The 19764-nt window shown below is 47.0% G+C and overlaps 1 protein-coding gene across 1 annotated transcript in view; it reads left to right on the top strand.

The window, feature by feature from the left end:
• SLC2A9 (solute carrier family 2 member 9) overlaps positions 1-19764 on the top strand; it is a 220702-nt gene that overhangs the window by 38213 nt on the left and 162725 nt on the right. The window contains exons 5-6 of the mRNA XM_043448459.1: positions 7704-7828; positions 12911-13056. Of these exons, the coding sequence (XP_043304394.1) occupies positions 7704-7828; positions 12911-13056 (271 nt within the window). The remainder of the gene's footprint in view (positions 1-7703; positions 7829-12910; positions 13057-19764) is intronic.

The raw sequence follows: 19764 nt of genomic DNA, 5'->3' as shown, positions 1-19764 counted from the left end.
TCGTGTTTCCCTCTGTTACATCACTTGGCATTTGGGGTTACAGTGATTTAGTTACATTTCTGTCTCCCCTGAAAGGCGAGCTCCTCACTGTAAGATCCGTGTCTGTACATGAGCCCCAGTACATGGCACCGGAGCCTGTACGCAGTAGGCAAGCAGTAAACATTTGTCGGGTGTATGAAAGGATGGAGGGAAAGTGCTCGATGCTTGAGCTTTTTCCAGCATAACTCCCCCAAATGACCATCCTTCTCTTGCCTGCATGCTTTTTATTCGCCCATACATTTATCTTTCTCAATAAATATTCATGGAGAGCTTTGTATGTGCCAAGCACTTGGGGGTGCACAAAACTGACAAAGTCCCCGGGGTAACAATTCTCTAGGCAGAGGGGACAGGAAGTGCAAAGGTCCTGGGGGAAGAACGGGCTTGGTTCCTTTGGAGATAAGACAGGAGGTCAGCATGGCTGGAGCTGAGTCCGGGAGTAGAAAATGAAGCAGGAGGGGTCACTGGGGTCAGAGGCGGAAGACACTGTGGGGAAGGGTTGGGACTCCAGCTTTGACTCAGAGTAAGATGGGAAATGACTGGAGTATTTTGTGATCTGACTCACAGTTTGCAAGGCTTGCTCTTATCAGTGAAGTCAGGAAGGCTGGTTAGGAACATCCTGCCATAAGTCAGGTGACGTGATTCGTTTTGCACGGGGTTTGTCATGAGACACAGAAACGGTGAGAATTGTTTGCATTCTGGAAATAGTTTGGGAGTAGAGAAAACAAGCCCTGCTCATGGACTCTGTGGGAAGCAAGAGAGAAATAAAAAATCATACTAACATTTTTGTCTTGATCAATCACAAGGAGCAAGGATTGCGTTGCTTTTTTAAAAAATTAGTTTTATATTGGAGCAGAGCTGATTAACAGTGTTGTGTTGGTTTCAGGTACAGCAAAATGATTCAGTTATACATACACATGTATCTATTCTTTCTCAAGTTCTTTTCCTATTTAGGGTATTACAGAATACTGAGCAGTTACTTTTTGAGGTAGGGAAACCCTTGAGAAAAACAGGATTTGGGGGGAAAGGAAGAAACAATACTGGAAACTCAGTTTCAGGTATACTACATTTGAATTGTCTGTTAGCCCTTCCAGTGGAGATGTCAAGTGCACAATTAGATTTGTGAGTCCAGCACTCCGGAGTGGCCAGAACTCAGATGTAAATCTAGATGTCGTCAGTACAAAGGTGACACTTAAAGCCAGGAGATAAGACAAGATTACATAGGAGGTACATAAGATCATGGCATCCAGTCCCATCACTTCACAGCAAATAGATGGGGGAAAAATGGAAACTGTGACAGACTTTATTTTCTTGGGCTTCAAAATCACTGTGGATGGTGACTGCAGTCATGAAATTAAAAGACGCTTGATCCTTGGAAGAAAAACTATGACAAACCTAGACAGTATATTAAAAAGCAGAGACATCACTTTGCCAGCAAAGGTCTGTCTAGTCAAAGCTAGACAGTAGTCATGTATGTATGTGAGAGCTGGACCATAAAGAAGGCTGAGCACCTAAAAATGGAAGCTTTTGAACTGTGGTGTTGGAGAAGACTCTTGAGAGAACCTTGGACTGCAAGGAGATCCAAACAGTCAATCCTAAAGGAAATCGACCCTGAATATTCATTGGAAGGATTGATGCTGAAGCTGAAGCTCCAGTACTTAGGCCACCTGATGAGAAGAGCTGACTCATTGGAAAAGACCCTGATGCTGGGAAAGATTGAGGGTGAAAGGAGAAGCAGGTGGCAGAGAATGAGATGATTAGATAGCATCAGGGACTCCATGGACATGTGAGCCAACTCCAGGAGATAGTGAAGGACAGGGAAGTGTGGTGTGCTACAGTTTATGAGGTCACAAAGAGTTGGACACAACTGAGCCACTGAACAAGGTAGAGACCAAAGGAATAGGTTCAAGAGCTGAGCCTAGAGCCCTCTAATACTCAGAGGGTTGGGAAGATGTTAAGGATCACCCAACAAGGTAGGAGCAGTCTTACCATTGAATGAGATCTACGATGTGAGGGAAAGGAGATGGTCATCAACCAGGTCCAACACGGCCAAGGAATGAAGACCAGCCTGAGCTCTGGGTGATGAATTGAGCAACACGGAGGTGGCTGGTTGTCTTGGCAAGAGCTACGTCAAGGGCACAAAGGAGTAGACAATCATGGGAGTGGGTTTAAAAGAGAAAGAAACAAGAACTGGAGACAGTGAGTGCAGACCACTTTTTTTCAATGTCTTTTTAAAATTAATTTATTTTTTAATTGAAGGATCTTTTTGAGGAGTCTTACCGTTAAGGGGAGCAGAGACAATGGTGTGGTGGATGGAGGAAGAGGTAGAATCAGGAGCATCTTTTGTGTTTTAAGATGGGAGCTGCAGCAGCACGTTAATGAGATGTTCCAGCAAGAAGGGGAAAATGGATAGTCAGGAGCAAGGGGTGAAACTTGCTGAAGCTATAACCTTGAGCAGGTCAGAGCGGGTGGGGAACTAGTAGGTCATTGGAGGGATTGGTTTCAGGTGAGAGTGGAGACGCTTCATTCATAGAAACAGGAGGGAAGGCAAAGCTTATGGGCACAGATGCTGGTAGGTTGAATGACATGGAAGGAACATGTGGACTGTCTCTTTGGATTGATTCTGCTTTCTTGGTGAAAGCAAGGTCACCAGCTGAGGAACAGGATAAGGGGATTAAAAGAGAGAGAAGGTGCTTGAAATAGTCCCCTAGGAGACCAGGAGACTGAGCAAAACAGGAAACTCTAGAACGGTTGGTAGGGGGCTTAAAGACCACTTGAGTTGGGTGGTCATGAATTTCAAGTGAGACCAGGCAACATAATTCAATGTATTTTTTTTTCCCAGCCAAGATGAATTTTGTATACATGTGCAAGATAGACTGAGATCTAACTAGGGTTGGCGTTATCTCAGCAACACAGAATGAAGGAGAAGAGTGAGTGGATCAAGGAGTGGAGGGTGTATGAATGTTTAAAATGATGAACCTTGGAATTCAAGCTGGATAAGCAGGAATAGATGGACACGGAAGAAGCTAGATCCCATCTTGGCTTATAGGCTTGGTCAGCTAAAGAACTGTTGGAAGGGTAAGTGGTAGGAGCCAGGATCTCCATAATTTCCCCCATTTTACTAGGGCTTAATGAAAAGTACTTTCCAAATCCAAACTGAAATTGTACTCCCTATATCTCCTGATCGTGGTCCTGTGCATCAAGGTAAAATAGTGGAAGGCAGCTCTCACACTTCCTCTGAACCCTCTCTTATCTGGGCTGAATGTCCCCAGTCCCTTTGACCTTTTCTCAAGGACATGACCTCCAAACTCCTTGTTACCCCTTGCTGCCAAGAGCTGACAATCTGGGCTGCTCTGGGAAGATTCTGCATCACTGGAGAAGCTCAAAGCAGTGAATCAGGTGTACGCAGTTGGGGGTCCCAGGGGGCACTGGAGTTCTGCTCTCAGAAATGGCATGGTGCTGGTCCCTCTCGTTCTGTTGCATGTTCACCCCTGGGAAAAATATGGAAACACAATAATTAAAATCCCTGTCTCTGAACCCTAGTGAGTCAGCGTTGTGAATTATCTGCAAATAAGTTTTCCCTCCTCACTGGGATATTGTCATGCTGGGGGTTATTTTGGGAAGAAATTCATTAATATGAGAAACTTGCTTAGAGGGTGTGCAGCCCAATTTGCAAATGTTTCAAGTTAGACTTGAATGTGATTTTAACACCCCCTGCATAGCACAAAATGCACCATTCTAACAAATGCAAGAGCTCAGACCCAAGTCCTGGGAGGCATCCATGGCTTCTCTTCCTCTCTCCACTTCTATCCAACTCATCCATATTTTAGGTTCTGAATACCAGTTTCCAGTGTCTGTGGCCAGGGTGGGGGTATTCCCTACATCATCAAGACATTTTCCAGACATCAGCTGTCTGTTCTATAATTCAACTCCGTTCTGACACTCTCTACCCAGTGATGGTATCAGATTACTATATCGAGGGCTCAGTCCCACCAGATTGCCCCTCTCCCAGTTCAGAAATCAGTCCCAGGCCCAGGCTGTCGCCTGAGCTTCTGACCATCTGGCTCTGGACTGGAGGTTCCAAAGACCCCCTGCCTTGGCTTTCAGGTTAAGGGTTTAGTCTTGCAAGACTTCCCCTCCCCTCTTCCAACGCCAGATGCTAGTACCATGTCATGGTTGTCAACTATGCTTCTGACTCAAGTCTCCAGCCCCTCTCCTCTCTCTGTAGGTCGGGATGGGATTGAAAGTTTCAATCTTCTAATCACATGGTTGACTCCACCGACAACCATCCCCCATCCTTATTTCCTTTCCCAAATCACCAGCTCTAAACCAGAGCTTCCAAGGATCCCCCTCTTAGGGTTTTATTAATTGCTAGAGCAGCTCACAGAACATATAGGAACATTTTCCTATAGATCACTGGTTTATTATGGAAGGATATAACTGGGACCAGCCAGATGGAAAAGACGCATGGGACAAAGGATGGGGAGGGGGGCGGAGTTTCCGTGCTCTCTTTGAATGCACCACTCTCCCCAAATCTACTCATGGTCATCAATCTATGAGCTCCCTAAACCTTGTCCTTTTGGGGTTTATGGAAGCTTCATTACACAGGCATGGTTGCTTAAGTCATTGGCCATGGGTGTTTGAGCTCAATCTCCAGCCCCTCTCCTCTCTTTGGAGGTCAGGATGGGATTGAAAGTTTCAACATTCTAGTCACATGACTGGCTCCATCTGGCAACCATCCCGCCATCCTTAGTTCTTTTCCAAGTCACCGCATTGACATGAGCTCACTTGTGGGCTTGTTATGAATAGCACAACATTGATTTCATTGTTCTGGCTCTGAAGCGATTTTAGGAAATGAGGTCTAGTGACAAAATATTATAACAAAAGATGCCCCCGTGGTTCTTATCACTTGGGGAATTCCAAGGGTTTTAGGAACCATGAGCTGGAAACCAGGGATGAAGACTATATTTTTGCTTCTATAAATCACAATATCACTACCAACCAATTCCATCAATTCTGTCTTCAAAACACACCAAGATCCGGCCATGGCTCACTCCCTCCACCATCCTGATCCAAATTCCTGTGAGCACTTGCCCGATCTATTGCAATATTCCCCATTGGCCTCCCTGACCCCACACTTACCCCCTGCATTCCATGGTCAACATAGAAGATGGAACAGTCTGATTAAAATCAGGCCATGCCTCTTCTCTCCTTTGAAACTTCAAAGGCTGCCCTTCTTACTCAGATAGAAACCCAAGTTCTCAAGGTGGCCTGCAGACCCCTTACAAGCTCCCCTTACAAGCTCCAGTCCCCTTTACTTTCACCTTCTACTACTTGCTCTCTGGGTCTCCTCTGCTTCCAGCCACACTGGCCTCACTAATGTTGCTGAAACAGTCTACGTCTGGCTCTTCTCTGCCATGATTGCTGCTCCCCAGGGTCCATACAGCTCGTCTTCTCATTCTTCAAATCACCCACTTTCTTCTGTCTGTGCTCAGGTGTTAGCTTCTTGGCAAGGCCCTCCCTGGCCACTCCGTGTAAAATTGCACCCCCTTCCCTGCTCTCATGTTCTCTACAACATTTCTCACCAGATTATATGCTCCACATGTTTTATTTTTACTTGTTTATTAAGAGGAGCATAAAATCAGGGACTTGGCCACATTCATGGCTGTGTGCCAGAACATAGAATGCTACTCAGCACCCAGTCCAGCTTCAAACATGTGTTGAGTGAATAAATGTCAGCTGAATGAAAAAAAGACTGTTGAAAGAATGAATGAATGTGAGTATATGTGGTAGCCACCACTGCAAACAGCTTAGTATACTGGATTCTAGAACGCCAAATATCCCATTGAATAGCTTGTGACCTTGAAGAAAGAAAGAAAGTGAAAGTCTCTCAGTTGTGTCCAACTCTGCGAATCCATGGACTATACAGTCCATGGAATTCTCCAGGCCAGAATACTGGAGTGGGTAGCTATTCCCTTCTCCAGAGGATCTTCCCAACCCAGCGATCAAAGCCAGGGCTCCTAAATTGCAGGCAGATTTTTTTACCAGCTAAGCCACCAGGGAAGCCCAAGAATATTAGAGTGGGTAGCATTTCCCTTCTCCAGATGATCTTCCCCACCCAGGAATCAACCTGGGGTCTCCTGCATTGCAGGCGGATTCTTTACCAACTGAGCTATCAGGGAAGCCCTATTGACCTTGGCCAAATCTTAGTTTCTAGATCTGTTTCTTCGTGTGAGAAATACAGTAGTAAGTCACCTAACTTACAGGGTCTTCAATGAGTGTAAAGCACTTAGTGCCCGGCACATCATAAGGACTCTATGAATGTTAGCTATCATCATGGTTTGTTTGTTTATTTTACCTTACTGAGTCTCCGATGTCACATTCCAGGTGACATCCTAGGCACTTTACACAAATCATTCTCATAGAATCCTTACAAGATAGACATTATTATATTCATTTTCTAAGGGAGTGAATCAAGTCAAGACTGAGAGAGTGTAAGAAGTCTTTCCAAAGTTATTCAGTTAGTATGGACTGTCCAAGCAGGAACATGACTGGAGGTGGGTTCAGAAGAACAGCAGCTCTGCAGCCCGCAGATGTGGAAGCTAAAGTGAGATTCATGGCAGATCAGAGCTGGGCCATGTGGGGCAAGTGGGGTCCACGTGACCTGACTCCTAGATTCATTCCTTCGTTCATGCAGCAAATATATACGGGTCACCTGCCTGAGTCAGGAACTGGTGTAGTTGCTGGGGATAGAGTGACAAGATAAAGTCTCTTCCCACTAGTGCTTACATTCTAATACAGGAAGATGGACAGCTAGCATAAAACAAGTAACAGGAGGATAATTTCCTGTAATGTTGGGGCTGTGGAGAGGCTAGAACAGGGTGAGAGGATGGGCTGTGCAATTGCGGAAAGCAGTCATGGCAAAGGGTGTCAGGAGGTCGCATTTGAATTGAGGCTTTAGTGAGATGCTTCCCTCATAGCTCAGTTGGTAAAGAATCCGCCTGCATTGCGGGAGACCTGAGTTTGATCCCTGGGTTGGGAAGATCCCCTGGAGAAGGGAAAGGCTACCCACTCCAGCATTCTGGCCTGGAGAATTCCATGGACTATACAGTCCACGGGGTCGCAAAGAGTCGGACCAGACTGAGCGAACTTCAGTTTCACTTTCTTTTAGTGAGATGGAATGACCCCATTGGATCAGAGACCACTTCTGAAGATTCTAGGCTCCCTTCCAAGCCCCTGAGGCGTCAGCACCACAGGACATCACATCCATTTCAGAGGTCCCCCTTTCAACATCTCCACCCCCGGTACTTGCTTAACAAATTCCCTATGTTAAATTCTCTCTGTTAAACTAACTAAAGTGGTTTTCATTTTCCTACCTGACCTCTGACTCATGGATTATAAGACATATTTTTGTCTTTGTAATGTTAAATGAAGGTCTTAGAACCAATGAAATAAAACACTACACCAGGGAAGTCCGCAGAAGGTCAGAGCTGGCGATGCCTTCAGAGGTAACCTAATGAACCCCAGTGATGAGCCCAGAGGAAGGAAATGCTTTGCTCAGGGTCACATGGCCAAAAGTGGTGGTGGGTCCATTGAGGAGTCTGGACCTTGCTCCTGGAGTGGACAGGCCAGTGGCAGACTCATCAAACCTTTTCTTTTTCTTCCAGGAAGAACACTTTGCTGGTCAACAATGGGTTTGGGATTTCTGCCGCTTTGCTGATGGCCTGTTCTCTCCCAGTTGGAGCCTTGGAAATGCTCATCATGGGACGTTTCATCATGGGTGTGCATGGAGGTGAGACTTCATCGTGTCAGAGGAGGAGGCAGTAACACATTCCTCGGCGGGGAGGTGTGTGTGTATCAAAATGTGATGGGTATTTTGTGACTGTCAGATGACTGGGTCCCTACTGATACTGAATTGGCAGAGACTGAGGATGCAAGAGGGCTTCCCAGGTGGTGCTAGTGATAAAGAACCCAGCTGCCAATGCAGGAGGTGCAGGAGACATGGGTTCGATCCTTGAGTCAGGAAGATTCCCTGGAGGAGAACATGGCAACCCACTCCAGTATTCTTGCCTGGAGAACACCATGGACAGAGGAGCCTGGTGGGCTGCAGTCCATATGGTCACAAACAGTCAGACACGACTGAAGCAACTTAGCACACACGAGGATGCGAGAACCCAGCAAGGAGTGAGGCAGCCCCATGGGATGGACCACTCACCCACGATGCTCCTCTCCTGGAGAAGTGTTGACTGGGATGATCCCAAACCAATACCAAAGACAGGGATGGTTTTCTACACATCATGTGTTCTGTTTGTCATCTTCACCATAAAATTCATATCCCAAGAGGTCTGTGGGTTTTTATGTCAGGGGGTTTTTATGAGGGTTGTCTCCTGTCTGGGTCTCTGACTCATTCATTCTTTCTTTTATGCTCCAAGCATTTACAGAGCACATGCTGTGCCTGATGTTCATCTATGCTGGGGACACAGTGGTGAACAGGACACCCCAGTCCCTAAATAGTGGGGTGAAGCCTCTTCCAGGGAGATTTTTGGGGTTCCAGTGAGCAGCAAGAGGGGCAAGTCCCATCTTCGAGCGCTTGTCAAGTCTGCTTGGACACACTCGCTAGAGTCCCACTGGCCAAGGTGAGTGCCATGGCCAGGTGCAGAGTCAGGGTGAAAGGCGTCCGACCACCCAAGGATGCGGACACAGGGAGCCTGGATGGCCGCAGTCTGCCTGCCGGTCTTAGCCTCTTTCTCTCTTATGTGAAAGGACCAAGTACTCCTAAACCTTCTTGTTAGGGAATGTAAAATTTAAAGGTGTGCTGTGTGTGCACAGTGAGTATATTCCAGGCCCTGTTACCTCCCCACAGCACCAGTAATGGTAGCATTGCCATTATTGTTGCTGTTATCATTTTTATTCTGTTAACGAGATCGTCATGTACAGATGTGAGAGTTGGACCATAAAGAAGGCTGAGTGCTGAAGAATTGGTGCTTTTGAACTGTGGTGTTGGAGAAGACTCTTGAGAGTCCCTTGGACTGTAAGAAGATCAAACCAGTCAATCCTGAAGGAAATCAACCCTGAATATTCATTGGAAGGACTGATGCTGAAGTTGAAGATCCAGTACTTTGGCCACCTGATAGGAAGAGCCAACTCACTGGAAAAGACCCTGAGGCTGGGAAGGACTGAAGGCAGGAGAAGAAGGGGGTGACAGAGAATGAGATGGTTGGATGGCATCACCGACATGAGTTAGAGCAAATTCTGGGGGACAGTGAAGGAGAGCAAAGCCTGGCAAGTTGCAGTCCATGGGGTCACAGAGTCAGACACGACTGAGCGAATGAACAACAAGATACAGATTCAAGATTCAGACAGATGGTCTGGGTTTGAAGTCCCTGCCTGCTCAGGAGGAAGGGTGGTGAGATGGGAGCATCTGAAAGTCCTTTCTTGATGGAGTCCCCTGAAGCCTGTCTTCCTGGCAGTTTTGTATTTTATCCACTTAGCCTCTTTCCTGCTACTTCGCCTGTCTAGCTAGTCTGGGGGAGGTGACACTTACTCATTACACATAACTGGATGCTCTCTGAATTTCCCTAATTAAAAATAAGCTGGATTCAAAGAGAGATGCCATTTTTATAAAACCACATATTCAAGACAAACGTCTTTTAGACTTCTTGTCCTGTGAACTTTTCCAAAAGAAGTAGAAAAATGTAAAATCAAGAAGTGGGTTGGGGGAGACACACTCTTTCTGACTCCTAATGTGGCCTGTTGCAGCTGAGCCAAGATGTGGAAGCTGCGTGTCATTTATTCTCATCAGACCCTCTCAAGGCAGAGACTGGAATATGAGGGCACTTAAGGTGAAGGCTGTCCTGCTCAAAATAAATAATTTAAAGCCAAACGAGAAGCCCGGAGGATTTTCAGGAGGTTGTGCTGCTCTAACCAGGCTCTCAGAGGAAATATTTGGAACCATCGCAGAAAATGTCGGACACCTGCCTAAAGTGTCCTATTTCCAGAAGGCTTGGAACAAAAATAAACACATTATTTTGACACTGAACCAAACATGGTGCAACAAGGATTGGAGGCTGAATCCATGCAGATTGTAAACTTTAGATCAGAGTGCAAATGTGTTTGTGGATGATTGTGGTGGACAGGCTCCTTCCATCACCTTCCCAGGGCTGCCCACACTCCCAGGGATGCAAGCTCACGTCTGCTGCATTAAGAACTCTCCAGGGGACATCCCTGGTGGTCCAGTGGCTAAGGCTCCGAACTTGGAATGCAGGGAGACCAGGTTCAATCCGTGGTCAGGGAACTAGATCCACAAGTCGCAACTAAGAGTTTGCATGCCACAACTAAAGATCATGTGTGCTTGCCACTAGGACCTGGCACAGTCAACAAAATAAATATTATTTTTAAAAACTCTAACTATAAGTGGACCTGCATGATTCAAGCCCATGTTGTTCAAGGGTCCGCTATAAATACTGAACAAGATAACTTTCAAAAAGCACTAGGTGCCATGAGGAACATAAGACTGAACATAAGCATGATGGGGAAGGGTTGATTTCCAGAGGTGAAGGCCTCTTGAGGAGCTGTGGCAATTTCTTGTGGCTGCAGTCACCAAACTGGGGGGCTTAAAAAAAGAGTTCTGGGGGCCAGAAGTCCAAAATCAAGGTATCTGCAGGGTTGGTCCCTTCCAGAGGCTCTGAGGGAGGGTCTATTTCATGTCCTCTCCTGGCTTCTGGTGCTGCATTCCCTGGCTCGTGGACCCATCACTCCAGTTTCTGCTCCATCTTTAAGTGCCCCTCTTCCCTTTGTATCTCCAAGTGTCTTACCATTTGGTAAGGACACCAATCACTGGGTTGAGGTCCCACGCTAAGCCAGTGTGACCTCACCTTAACCTGGCTACATCTGCAAAGGACCCCCTTGGGTCTCATTAGGTCCCATTAACAGGAGGTAGTGAGGCTGGACTGAGATGAGAGGGATAGGAGAGCATCCATCCATGGAGCTGTGAGGACAGAGCACTTGGGAGAAACAGCAGCGAAGGCTGGTGTCCCATGATCAGAATGAACCTGGAGAGTCCTGAAACCTTACGGTTGGCACACCTGGGGGCAAGGGGCGGGGAGAATGGTAGGCGATGGGGTCGTAGGTTGAGAGGGTCCACTCAGGTGTATGGGGCGCTTGGCACCGCACCACAGGTTCCAGATAAGCAACCATCCTCGTCTGCCTAGAACTCAGAATCTTCCCAGGATACAGAGCTTTCAGTGCTAAAGCCAGGATGTCATTGTTGTTACTTAGTCAATAAGTTGTGCTGGACTCTTCTGTGATCCTATGGATAGTAGCCTGCCAGGCTCCTCTGTCCATGGGATTTCCCAGGCAAGAATACTGGAGCGGGTGGCCATTTCCTCCTCCAGGGGACCTTTCCGACCCAGGGATAGAACCTGTGTTTCATGCCATGGTAGGCAGATTCTTTACCACGGAGCCACCGGGGAAGCCCTAAAGCCAAGTTGGTCCCCTGCAAACTGGGATGAGCTGGTCATCATACAGCGGCTACCTCCTCACCTGTTGAGCCATCAACATCTCATTTTTCCGTATCACTTCACAACGGACAAGTCAGAAGAGTCTCGGTTAATTGACAGGGTCCCATGGGCCTGGCCCTCTGCTGAGCATCCCCTGGCCTCCAGGGATTCAGTCTGCACAGCACCCCGGGAAGGAGGCATGCTTACTGCCCTTCACCACACCCCACACCCCCTCTTTTCTACTGGCCCTAATATTTCCTTACTAGCTTTTTGAGTTAGTGTCAGTCATTTGGTTGTGTCTGACTCTTTGCAATCCCATGGACTGTAGCCTGTCAGGTTCCTCTGTTCATGGGATTCCCCAGGCAAGAATACTTAAGTGGGTAGCCGTCCCCTTCTCCAGGTTGATCTTCCTGATCCAGGGATTGACTCCAGCTCTCCTGCATTGCAGGCGAATTCTTTACCATCTGAGCCACGAGGGAAGTGAAGTGAAGTGAAAGTCGCTCAGTCGAGTCTGACTCTTTGCAACCCCAAGGACTACACAGTCCATGGAGTTCTCCGGGCCAGAATACTGGAGTGGGTAGATTTTACCTTCTCCAGGGCATCTTCTCAACCCAGGAGTCAAACCCAGGTCTCCCACATTGCAGGCATATTCTTTACCAGCTGAGCTACAAGGGAAGCCGGAGCTACCAGGGATGTGATGATAATTATCCCTAGAGGGTAGCAGGAGTGTCAGGGTGAAGACCTAACAGTTTCCCAAATGTCCATCCAATGACCCCACATGAGCCAGATGCTTTGTATGTAGTCTTAATGTTCCCACCACAATAGGAGTAGACAGTTATCATGACCCTTCTTTCATAGATGAGAAAGCAGAGGCTAGGAGAAGCCAGTTTACTTACAAGGCCAGCTAAAGAAGAAAGTGGGGCTGTGGGTCTTGAATCCTGCAGGTTTCTATTCCACGACTCCTAAGCAACCATGTGCCAAATTGATCTGTGGTCGCGTGATTTTTCCGTGAAGACCAGTGATCTCAACATGTGTGCTGGGGATAAAAATTCAAAAAGCATCTGATTTATGTCGCCATCTCAGAGATAATGCCTCTTTGCACCTTAGGCGTGTTTGCCTTGTGTGCAGAACCAGAAAGTTCTCCTGGGCTGAGATGCAATGCACTAGGCGCTTAGCTTATAAACGGGGGCGGCCCTTCACAGAAGGGGTTCCCTGAAGGCTAGAAACTGCCGTGAATCCAGCCTAACTTGAAGCACATTGATTGGTGCTGTGGTTACAGCGCTGTTTTTGTCAAGTGCGAAGCAGAAGGAGGTACGGTGACCAGCAACTTCTGTGAAGGAGACAGCTCTCTCACGGCCGCCATGCTTCCCCCACAGGCATCGCCCTTAGCGCGCTCCCCATGTACCTGAGTGAGATCTCGCCCAAGGCAACGCGCGGCTCTCTGGGGCAGGTGACCGCCATCTTCATCTGCGTCGGCGTCTTCGCGGGGCAACTGCTGGGCCTCCCGGAGCTTCTGGGAAAGGTAAGTGCGGCTTCCCAGCCGGCCACATCGTTCTCAGTTCATGTCACCATCCCCGATCCCCGTGTCCCTTTCTAGACGACGAGCCGTCAAGAGGTGAGCCCTTCCTCCAAAAGCTTGTCCCTACGCCTCAGAATTCTTGAGCACTCAAGCATTTCATTTATTATTGGAGAAAAGCTGTTAATGAGTTTCTTTGATTGGGTTTGAGTATCTTTTTAGAAAATAAAGAATATACATACCAGTTCAAAACGTACAGAATGTATGAATCCATCTGCCCAATGGCTGTTGTCAAGAGATCACTTACATTCATTTAGGCTTTGACTTTGCTTAGATAACTTATATACACATAGGTTTGTTTTTTTTTTTTTTAATGGAATCACACCATACACTGGGTTGGCTAAAAAGTTCATTTGGGTTTTCCATAATATCTTATGGAACATTTTCCATAATATTTCCATAGATATTTTCCATAATATCTTATGGAAAAACCCAAACGAACTTTTTGGCCAACCCAATACATTGTTCTGCTACTTGCTGTCTTCATTTAATATGTTTTGGGCATCTCTCCAGTGTTTGGCTCAGCTCTATTGCACCCCTGAGTCTTTCTCACCCACGTGCTTAGTCATTCAGTTGTGTCTGACTATTTGTGATGCCATGGACTGCAGCCCACCAGGCTCCTTGCTCCATGAGATTGTTTTCCAGCTAAGAATACTGGAGTGGGTGGCCATTTCCTCCTCCAGGGGCTCTTCCCGGCCCAGGAATTGAACCCATGACTCCTGTGTCTCCTGAATGGCAGGCAGATTCTTTACCACTGATCCATTGGAGAATATCTATAGTGAAAGTACCAGATTCTAGCAATCGTTCAGAGAGCTGGATCACTCTTAAATTGCTAGTGAGAATGTGAAATGACATGGCCATTAAGGAAAAAGTATTTGGTAGTTTCTCAAAAGCTAAAAATTCCTTTACCATACCCCCTATCAATTGTGCTAACAGGCATATATCCCAGAGAAATTCAAATTAGGTTTGTACAAAAATATGTACACAAATGCTTACTGCAGCTTTTTTTTTTTTTTGGTAATGGCAAAAACTAGAAAGAATTTAGAACTCTTTCCCACATTCATATGTAATTGCATAGTCTTTGGTGGTTGGCCTTCGGTTTTGGAAGCAGGAAGGCCTGACTTTAAATCCCAGCACAGCCATGTACTTGCCACGTGGCTCCGGCAAGGAGGAATACCTCGCCCAGGTTGGGGTGGGGATGGGTGTGATCAAGGGAGGCTGCTCAGAAGAGGCGGCCTCTAAACTGAGCCCTGAAGGGTGAGCAGTTAGGCAGGTGATGAGGGGGTTTGGAGAGAAGACCCTGAAGAAAAAGGAAATAACCAAGAAAAGGCCCTGGGATGGGAATGGGGCTATGTGAGACCTGGGTGTGGCTTGGGGGCTGAGAGAAGTATGGGCATGGGGAACGTGAGAGGCAACGCACATGTTCGCGGAGCTGCAGTCGACTTCCTCCTGGGGCAGTAGGGAGCCCTGGGCAATGCTAGAGCAAGGGAGTGACCAAGCCAGACCTGAGTGAGAAGCTGGAGGTAGGGGGCAGGTGTGGGCTAGAGGGGGAGTCAAAGGATGGAGAGCGACTTAACTGGGACTTGCTATTGGCCAGGGAAGGATGAGGTGGGGACTGAGGCAGTGGCAGGGAGGAGAGAGAGGAGGGGGTGATAGAATCCACAGCCTTGCTGCCTGAGTGTCCGGGGAAGATGAGGGAGGGAGAATGGCAAAGATGCCTCCTAGGGAAGCAGAGTCATCCCCTTCCCCCTTCCCCAAGAGGACCAGAAGGGAGGAGAATAAATCACGGCTGAAGGTCAATGTTGAATGGCCACCACTTCTGGCCATTTGAACAGAGGAGGGCTGACCAACCCTCCTCTGGGCTGCCTCCTACCAGGAGGCAGGCGGCAACCAAAACAAACCTAACAAATGCTCATATCGATGATGCTTGTGTGAAGCACATCTTTAATGCCGTTCATACCTGATAGTTGCTTTGTGAGTGGCTCATATTGGCATGGAAACGAGCTGAGAGAGGTAAGGGATAGAACTAACTAGTTAAAAATAACTGTTGGAGCTGAAGCCAGAACGCAAATCTGCCTGCCTACACTCCTACATGTGGGGTGCGTCTTACACCGTCCAGATGGGACCCTCTGGGTTCTCTGGGAGTGTGACTAAGACTCTCACTCCAGTTCCAGCCTGTGGATCCTTTCCCCATGTCACCTGCTGGCTGTCCTACTTGTGTGCGTGTGTGCTAAGTCACTTCAGTCGTGTCCGACTCTTTGTGAACCCATGGACTGTAACCTGCCAGACTCTTCTGTCCTTGAGATTTCCCAGGCAAGAATACTGTAGTGGGTTGCCAGTCCCTTCTCCAGAGGATCCTCCTGACCCAGAGATCAAACTTAATCCTCCTGAGGCTCCTGCATTGCAGGTGGATTCTTTACCGCTGAGCCACTAGGGAAGCCCGGGTGTCCTACACGTCAACTCAATTCTGACACTATCCACCCAGACACAGTGTCAGAGTCTACAGGTCTTAAGGGCTTAGTCCCACAAGACTGAACCTGCTTCAGATGCTAATCTCAAGTCCAGGTCTTTACCTGTGCTTCTGACCTAGAGGCTATAAATCAGAGGTTCCCAGGACCCCACCTAGGGTTCAATTAATTCACCAAAGTGGCTCACAGAACTCAGGAAACCAGCTTACTTACTAGGTACTGGTTTATTATAAGAGGATGTGACTCAAGAATGGCCAGATGGAAGAGCTGCCTAGGGCAAGGTGTAGGGAAAGGGTATGGGGCTTCCATGTTTTAAAAACATGTTCATCAACCAGAAAGCCTTCCAAATCCCATCCTCTTGGGTTTTATTGGAGGTTTCACTATAGACATGATTGATTAAGCATTGGTCATTGGCATTGAACTCAATCTCCAGCTTCTCTCCCCTCCGCAGACGTCTAGAGGGTAGGACCAAAAGTTCCAACTCTCTAATCAATTTGTCGATTCACCTGGCAACCAGCCCCCATCCTTAGGTGTAGTCCAAAAGTCACCTCATTGACATAAACTCATCAATTAGGAAATACCAAGGGTTTTAGGAGCTCGGTGCCAGAACCATGGGGCTTCCCTTGTATCAGTAGTCAAGAACCTGCCTGCTGATGCAGAAGACTTGGGTTGATCCCTGGGTCAGGAAGATCCTCTGAAGAAGGAAATGGCTACCCACTCCAGTATTCTTGCCTGGAGAACTCTGTGGATGGAGAAGCCTGGAGGGCTACAGTCCATAGGGTCACAAAGAGTCGGACACGACTGAGTGACTGACAGCAACAACAAGAAAAATACCATAGACTAGTGGCTTATAAACAGCAGAAATTTATTTCTCACAGTTCTGGATCAAGATGCCCACATGGTCACTTTCTGGCGAGGGGCTCATCCTGCCTTGTACCCACAGCCACACTCTCATTGTGTCCTCAAATTGGGGAGAGAGGTCATCTTCTGTGTGTTTTCCTCTAAAGGCATTAATCCCAGTCACTAGGGCTCCATCCTCATGACCTGATCACCTCCCAAAGGCCCCACCTCTTAATACTATAATCCTGGGGGTGAGGATTTCAACATATGAATTTGACAGGGTCTCATTCAGTCCAGAGCAGGCCTCAGCTCTGTCTTGAACCTCTGTCTTTTCCTTCACTCATCTATTCACTCACTCAGTGTACTTGCAAATCACTCAGTTGGATGCTGGAGCTTCTTTGATGGTAAACATGAGCCAGGTACAGTCTGTACCTTCATCTTGCTCACAGTCTGCAGGGACTGTGTGACCTTGGACAGGTCACCCACCTCCATGAGCCAGTGTCTTCCTCGGGGAGGAATGCTCACAAGTCTCAAATCCCCAAGCTCCACTCCAGCATAAATTCCTCCAAGGGGACATCTCTGGCAGACAGTGACCAGTTCAGCATGTCCCCAGAATGAACACCTAACGCATACCTGTCCATGCTGTTATTTCTGCTTGCTTCTGCTTTGTCCTGTAGTAGGTCATGTCTTATTGATGTGTATGTATACTAAGCCCAGAGGTTTCAAGTTGATTCACTCATTCAGCAAATATTTAGAAAGCTTCTGCTCTGGGACAGGTGTTGGGCTGGTGGCTGTTGGTCATGAGCTGAGGATTTCAGACTACTCCCTGTCCTTGGGGAGCTCACAGGAAAGACAATTAATGAATGATCAGCATGATGGGGTAAAGGTAGGGCATTGTCCTAGAATAGGGGGTCAGAGATGGTTTTCTGGCAGAAATGACACTCAAACTCTTGTCTTGAGGATGAATAGGATTTATCCAGGTGGGGGAGTGGTGGAGAGAGAGAGAGAAAGAAGCAGAATTGGGAAGGGTATTCCAGGTGGAGGGAACAGTATAAGTGAAGGCCCTGGCATTTGTTGAGAGACAGAAACCCTAGGGGAACTGGAGCACGGAGAGGGAGAGGGAGGTGCTACTGGAAAGGTAGCACACCTGAACAGTGAGTATAGTGAAGGGTGAGCGAGATGAGGCGGCTCAGTGGAGACTGTAGACCTGTCCAATGAGGGTGGACAGGTCCTGCTACTATTTCCCCGACAGGTACTTAACTGTCTCTTGTGTGTGTTAGTTGCTCAGTCGTGTCCGACTCTTTGTGACCCTATGGACTGTAGCCCGCCAGGCTCCTCTGTCCATGGAATTTACCAGACAAGAATATTGCAGTTGGTAGCCATTCCCTTCTACAGGGTATCCTCCCAACCCAGGGATGAAACCCAGGTCTCCTGTATTGCAGGTAGAATCTTTACCATCTGAGCCACCAGGAAAACCCCTACTTGACTAAGGTGATAGCATTTACAGTGAAAGTCACTCAGTCGTGTCTGACTCTTTGTGACCCCATGAGCTATACAATCCATGAAATTCTCCAGGCCAGAATACTGAAGTGGGTAGCCTTTCCCTTCTCCAGGGGATCTTCCCAACCCAGGGATCAGGCCCAGGTATCCTGCATTGCAGGTGGATTCTTTACCAGCTGAGTCATATCCAATTTTCAAGAGAAGCTAGAAGTCTGAATTTTTATGTCACATTTCTTGATTTTTAAATAACTGAAAATTGTTTGGGTTTGGGTCAGCCTGTGGGCCATTTTTCATATACTTTGATGGGGACTTGTGTGCTTATGGAGGTTTATCTTTGTCGAAGAGCAATGAGAATTCCTTGACAGGTTGAAGTAAGGCAATGACAGAATAAGATGAGTACTTAAAAAAAAGACTTTCGGGGAAAGGACTGGATCCCAACAAAGCCCAGGGAAATTACACTGGTCCAGAGGCAAGATGCTGGGAGCTTGGATTAGAGTGATAGCGGTAGGTAAGGAATGGGTGGATGAGATGGCTTAGGCAGTGATGGGATGCAGGGCCCGAGGGAAGAGGAGTCAAGGATAATTCTGGGTTCTGGCATATCACTCAGGTAGCATGGCAGTAGCAGATGCTAAGATAGGGAGCCCTGGAGGAGAAGCAACTCTTCAGAGAATCTTTGAAGTGAATTGCCCAAGTCACAGAGCAACTTAAAAGCAGAACTGATTCAAGACCCAGGTACCTGGGCTCCCAGGAGGGGGTTGCCTCTCCTGGCAGCAACAAAGCTCACAAGCACGATGCTGGCCAAGGAGGGCGGCACCCACGCCCACTTTCTGACCCCAAGCCAGCTGAGAAGGTAATGCCATTGGTCCTTGTAGTCTGTCTTTTTCCATCAGATTGGATTTATTTCAGATAGTCTTGGAGGATATGTGAGTAACTCAGTGAATGTCTTTTTTTGTTGTTTTTCTCATATTCGTGCTCAGGAAAGATGGATTTCGGGCTTCTAATACAAATGGGAAATTTTCTTTCATCTCTTTGGGGATTTGCAATACTCCAGCCAAGTGAGATCTACAGTTATTTCACTAAGTGTCAGCATTTCATTTTCTCTATTTTAATCGAATTTCATTTACCTTCAAAGAGACAACCAAGTTTCTAAAAAAGAATTAAAGAGAGAAAAGCTGTGCTTCAATGCAGGCAATTGCTCTGAAAGGCAGAGGCTGGAGGAAGTAGCAAGAAGGCTTTAGAACAGATGCCAGAAGGCAAGAGAGGGAAGTAAATGTAGGAATTAATGCTGGTGCCCTGAATTTAATCAAAGATGCATCATAAAACACTGTGGGATTGAACATTGATGTGACATTTTATATTTCCAAAGAATATTTCAAAAAGCATATTAATTAGCTATTTCTCCTAAAATGATAAAGAAGAAAGGAACTGAGATAAAAATTGTAGGCAGAAGTGTGAGGAGATATGGGAACAGCTTCAGGCCATGAATTAATGGTTTCATATGCCTGGGAGAGCATTCGTTCCGGATGAGGATCAGGCCAAGAAAGAAGCAGGAGCTTGGGGTTCATCAGTGCTCCAGTGGGGACACACTTCACACATGACTTAAGTCCAGTTTGTTCCTTTATACAAATATTTAGTGCTTAGCTTGAAACACTTAGGAAATACAAAAAAGGAAATAAAGCAACTTGAAATTCTGCCATGTTAGGGAAGGCAGCTACATCTATTACTGTCTATATTTCTATTCATCTGTTATGCAATAGAGACAGCATTGTACTTAACTTCGTGTTTTGCTTTTTAAAAAGTCACCATCCTATCAAAGTCATTTCTCTCATGAATCCATTTTCAGTGT

The sequence above is a fragment of the Cervus canadensis genome, chromosome 26, assembly GCF_019320065.1.
Source record: "Cervus canadensis isolate Bull #8, Minnesota chromosome 26, ASM1932006v1, whole genome shotgun sequence".
Lineage (NCBI taxonomy): Eukaryota > Metazoa > Chordata > Mammalia > Artiodactyla > Cervidae > Cervus > Cervus canadensis.
Note: the sequence above shows the minus strand (reverse complement) of the source record. Positions and strands in the feature narration are given on the sequence as shown.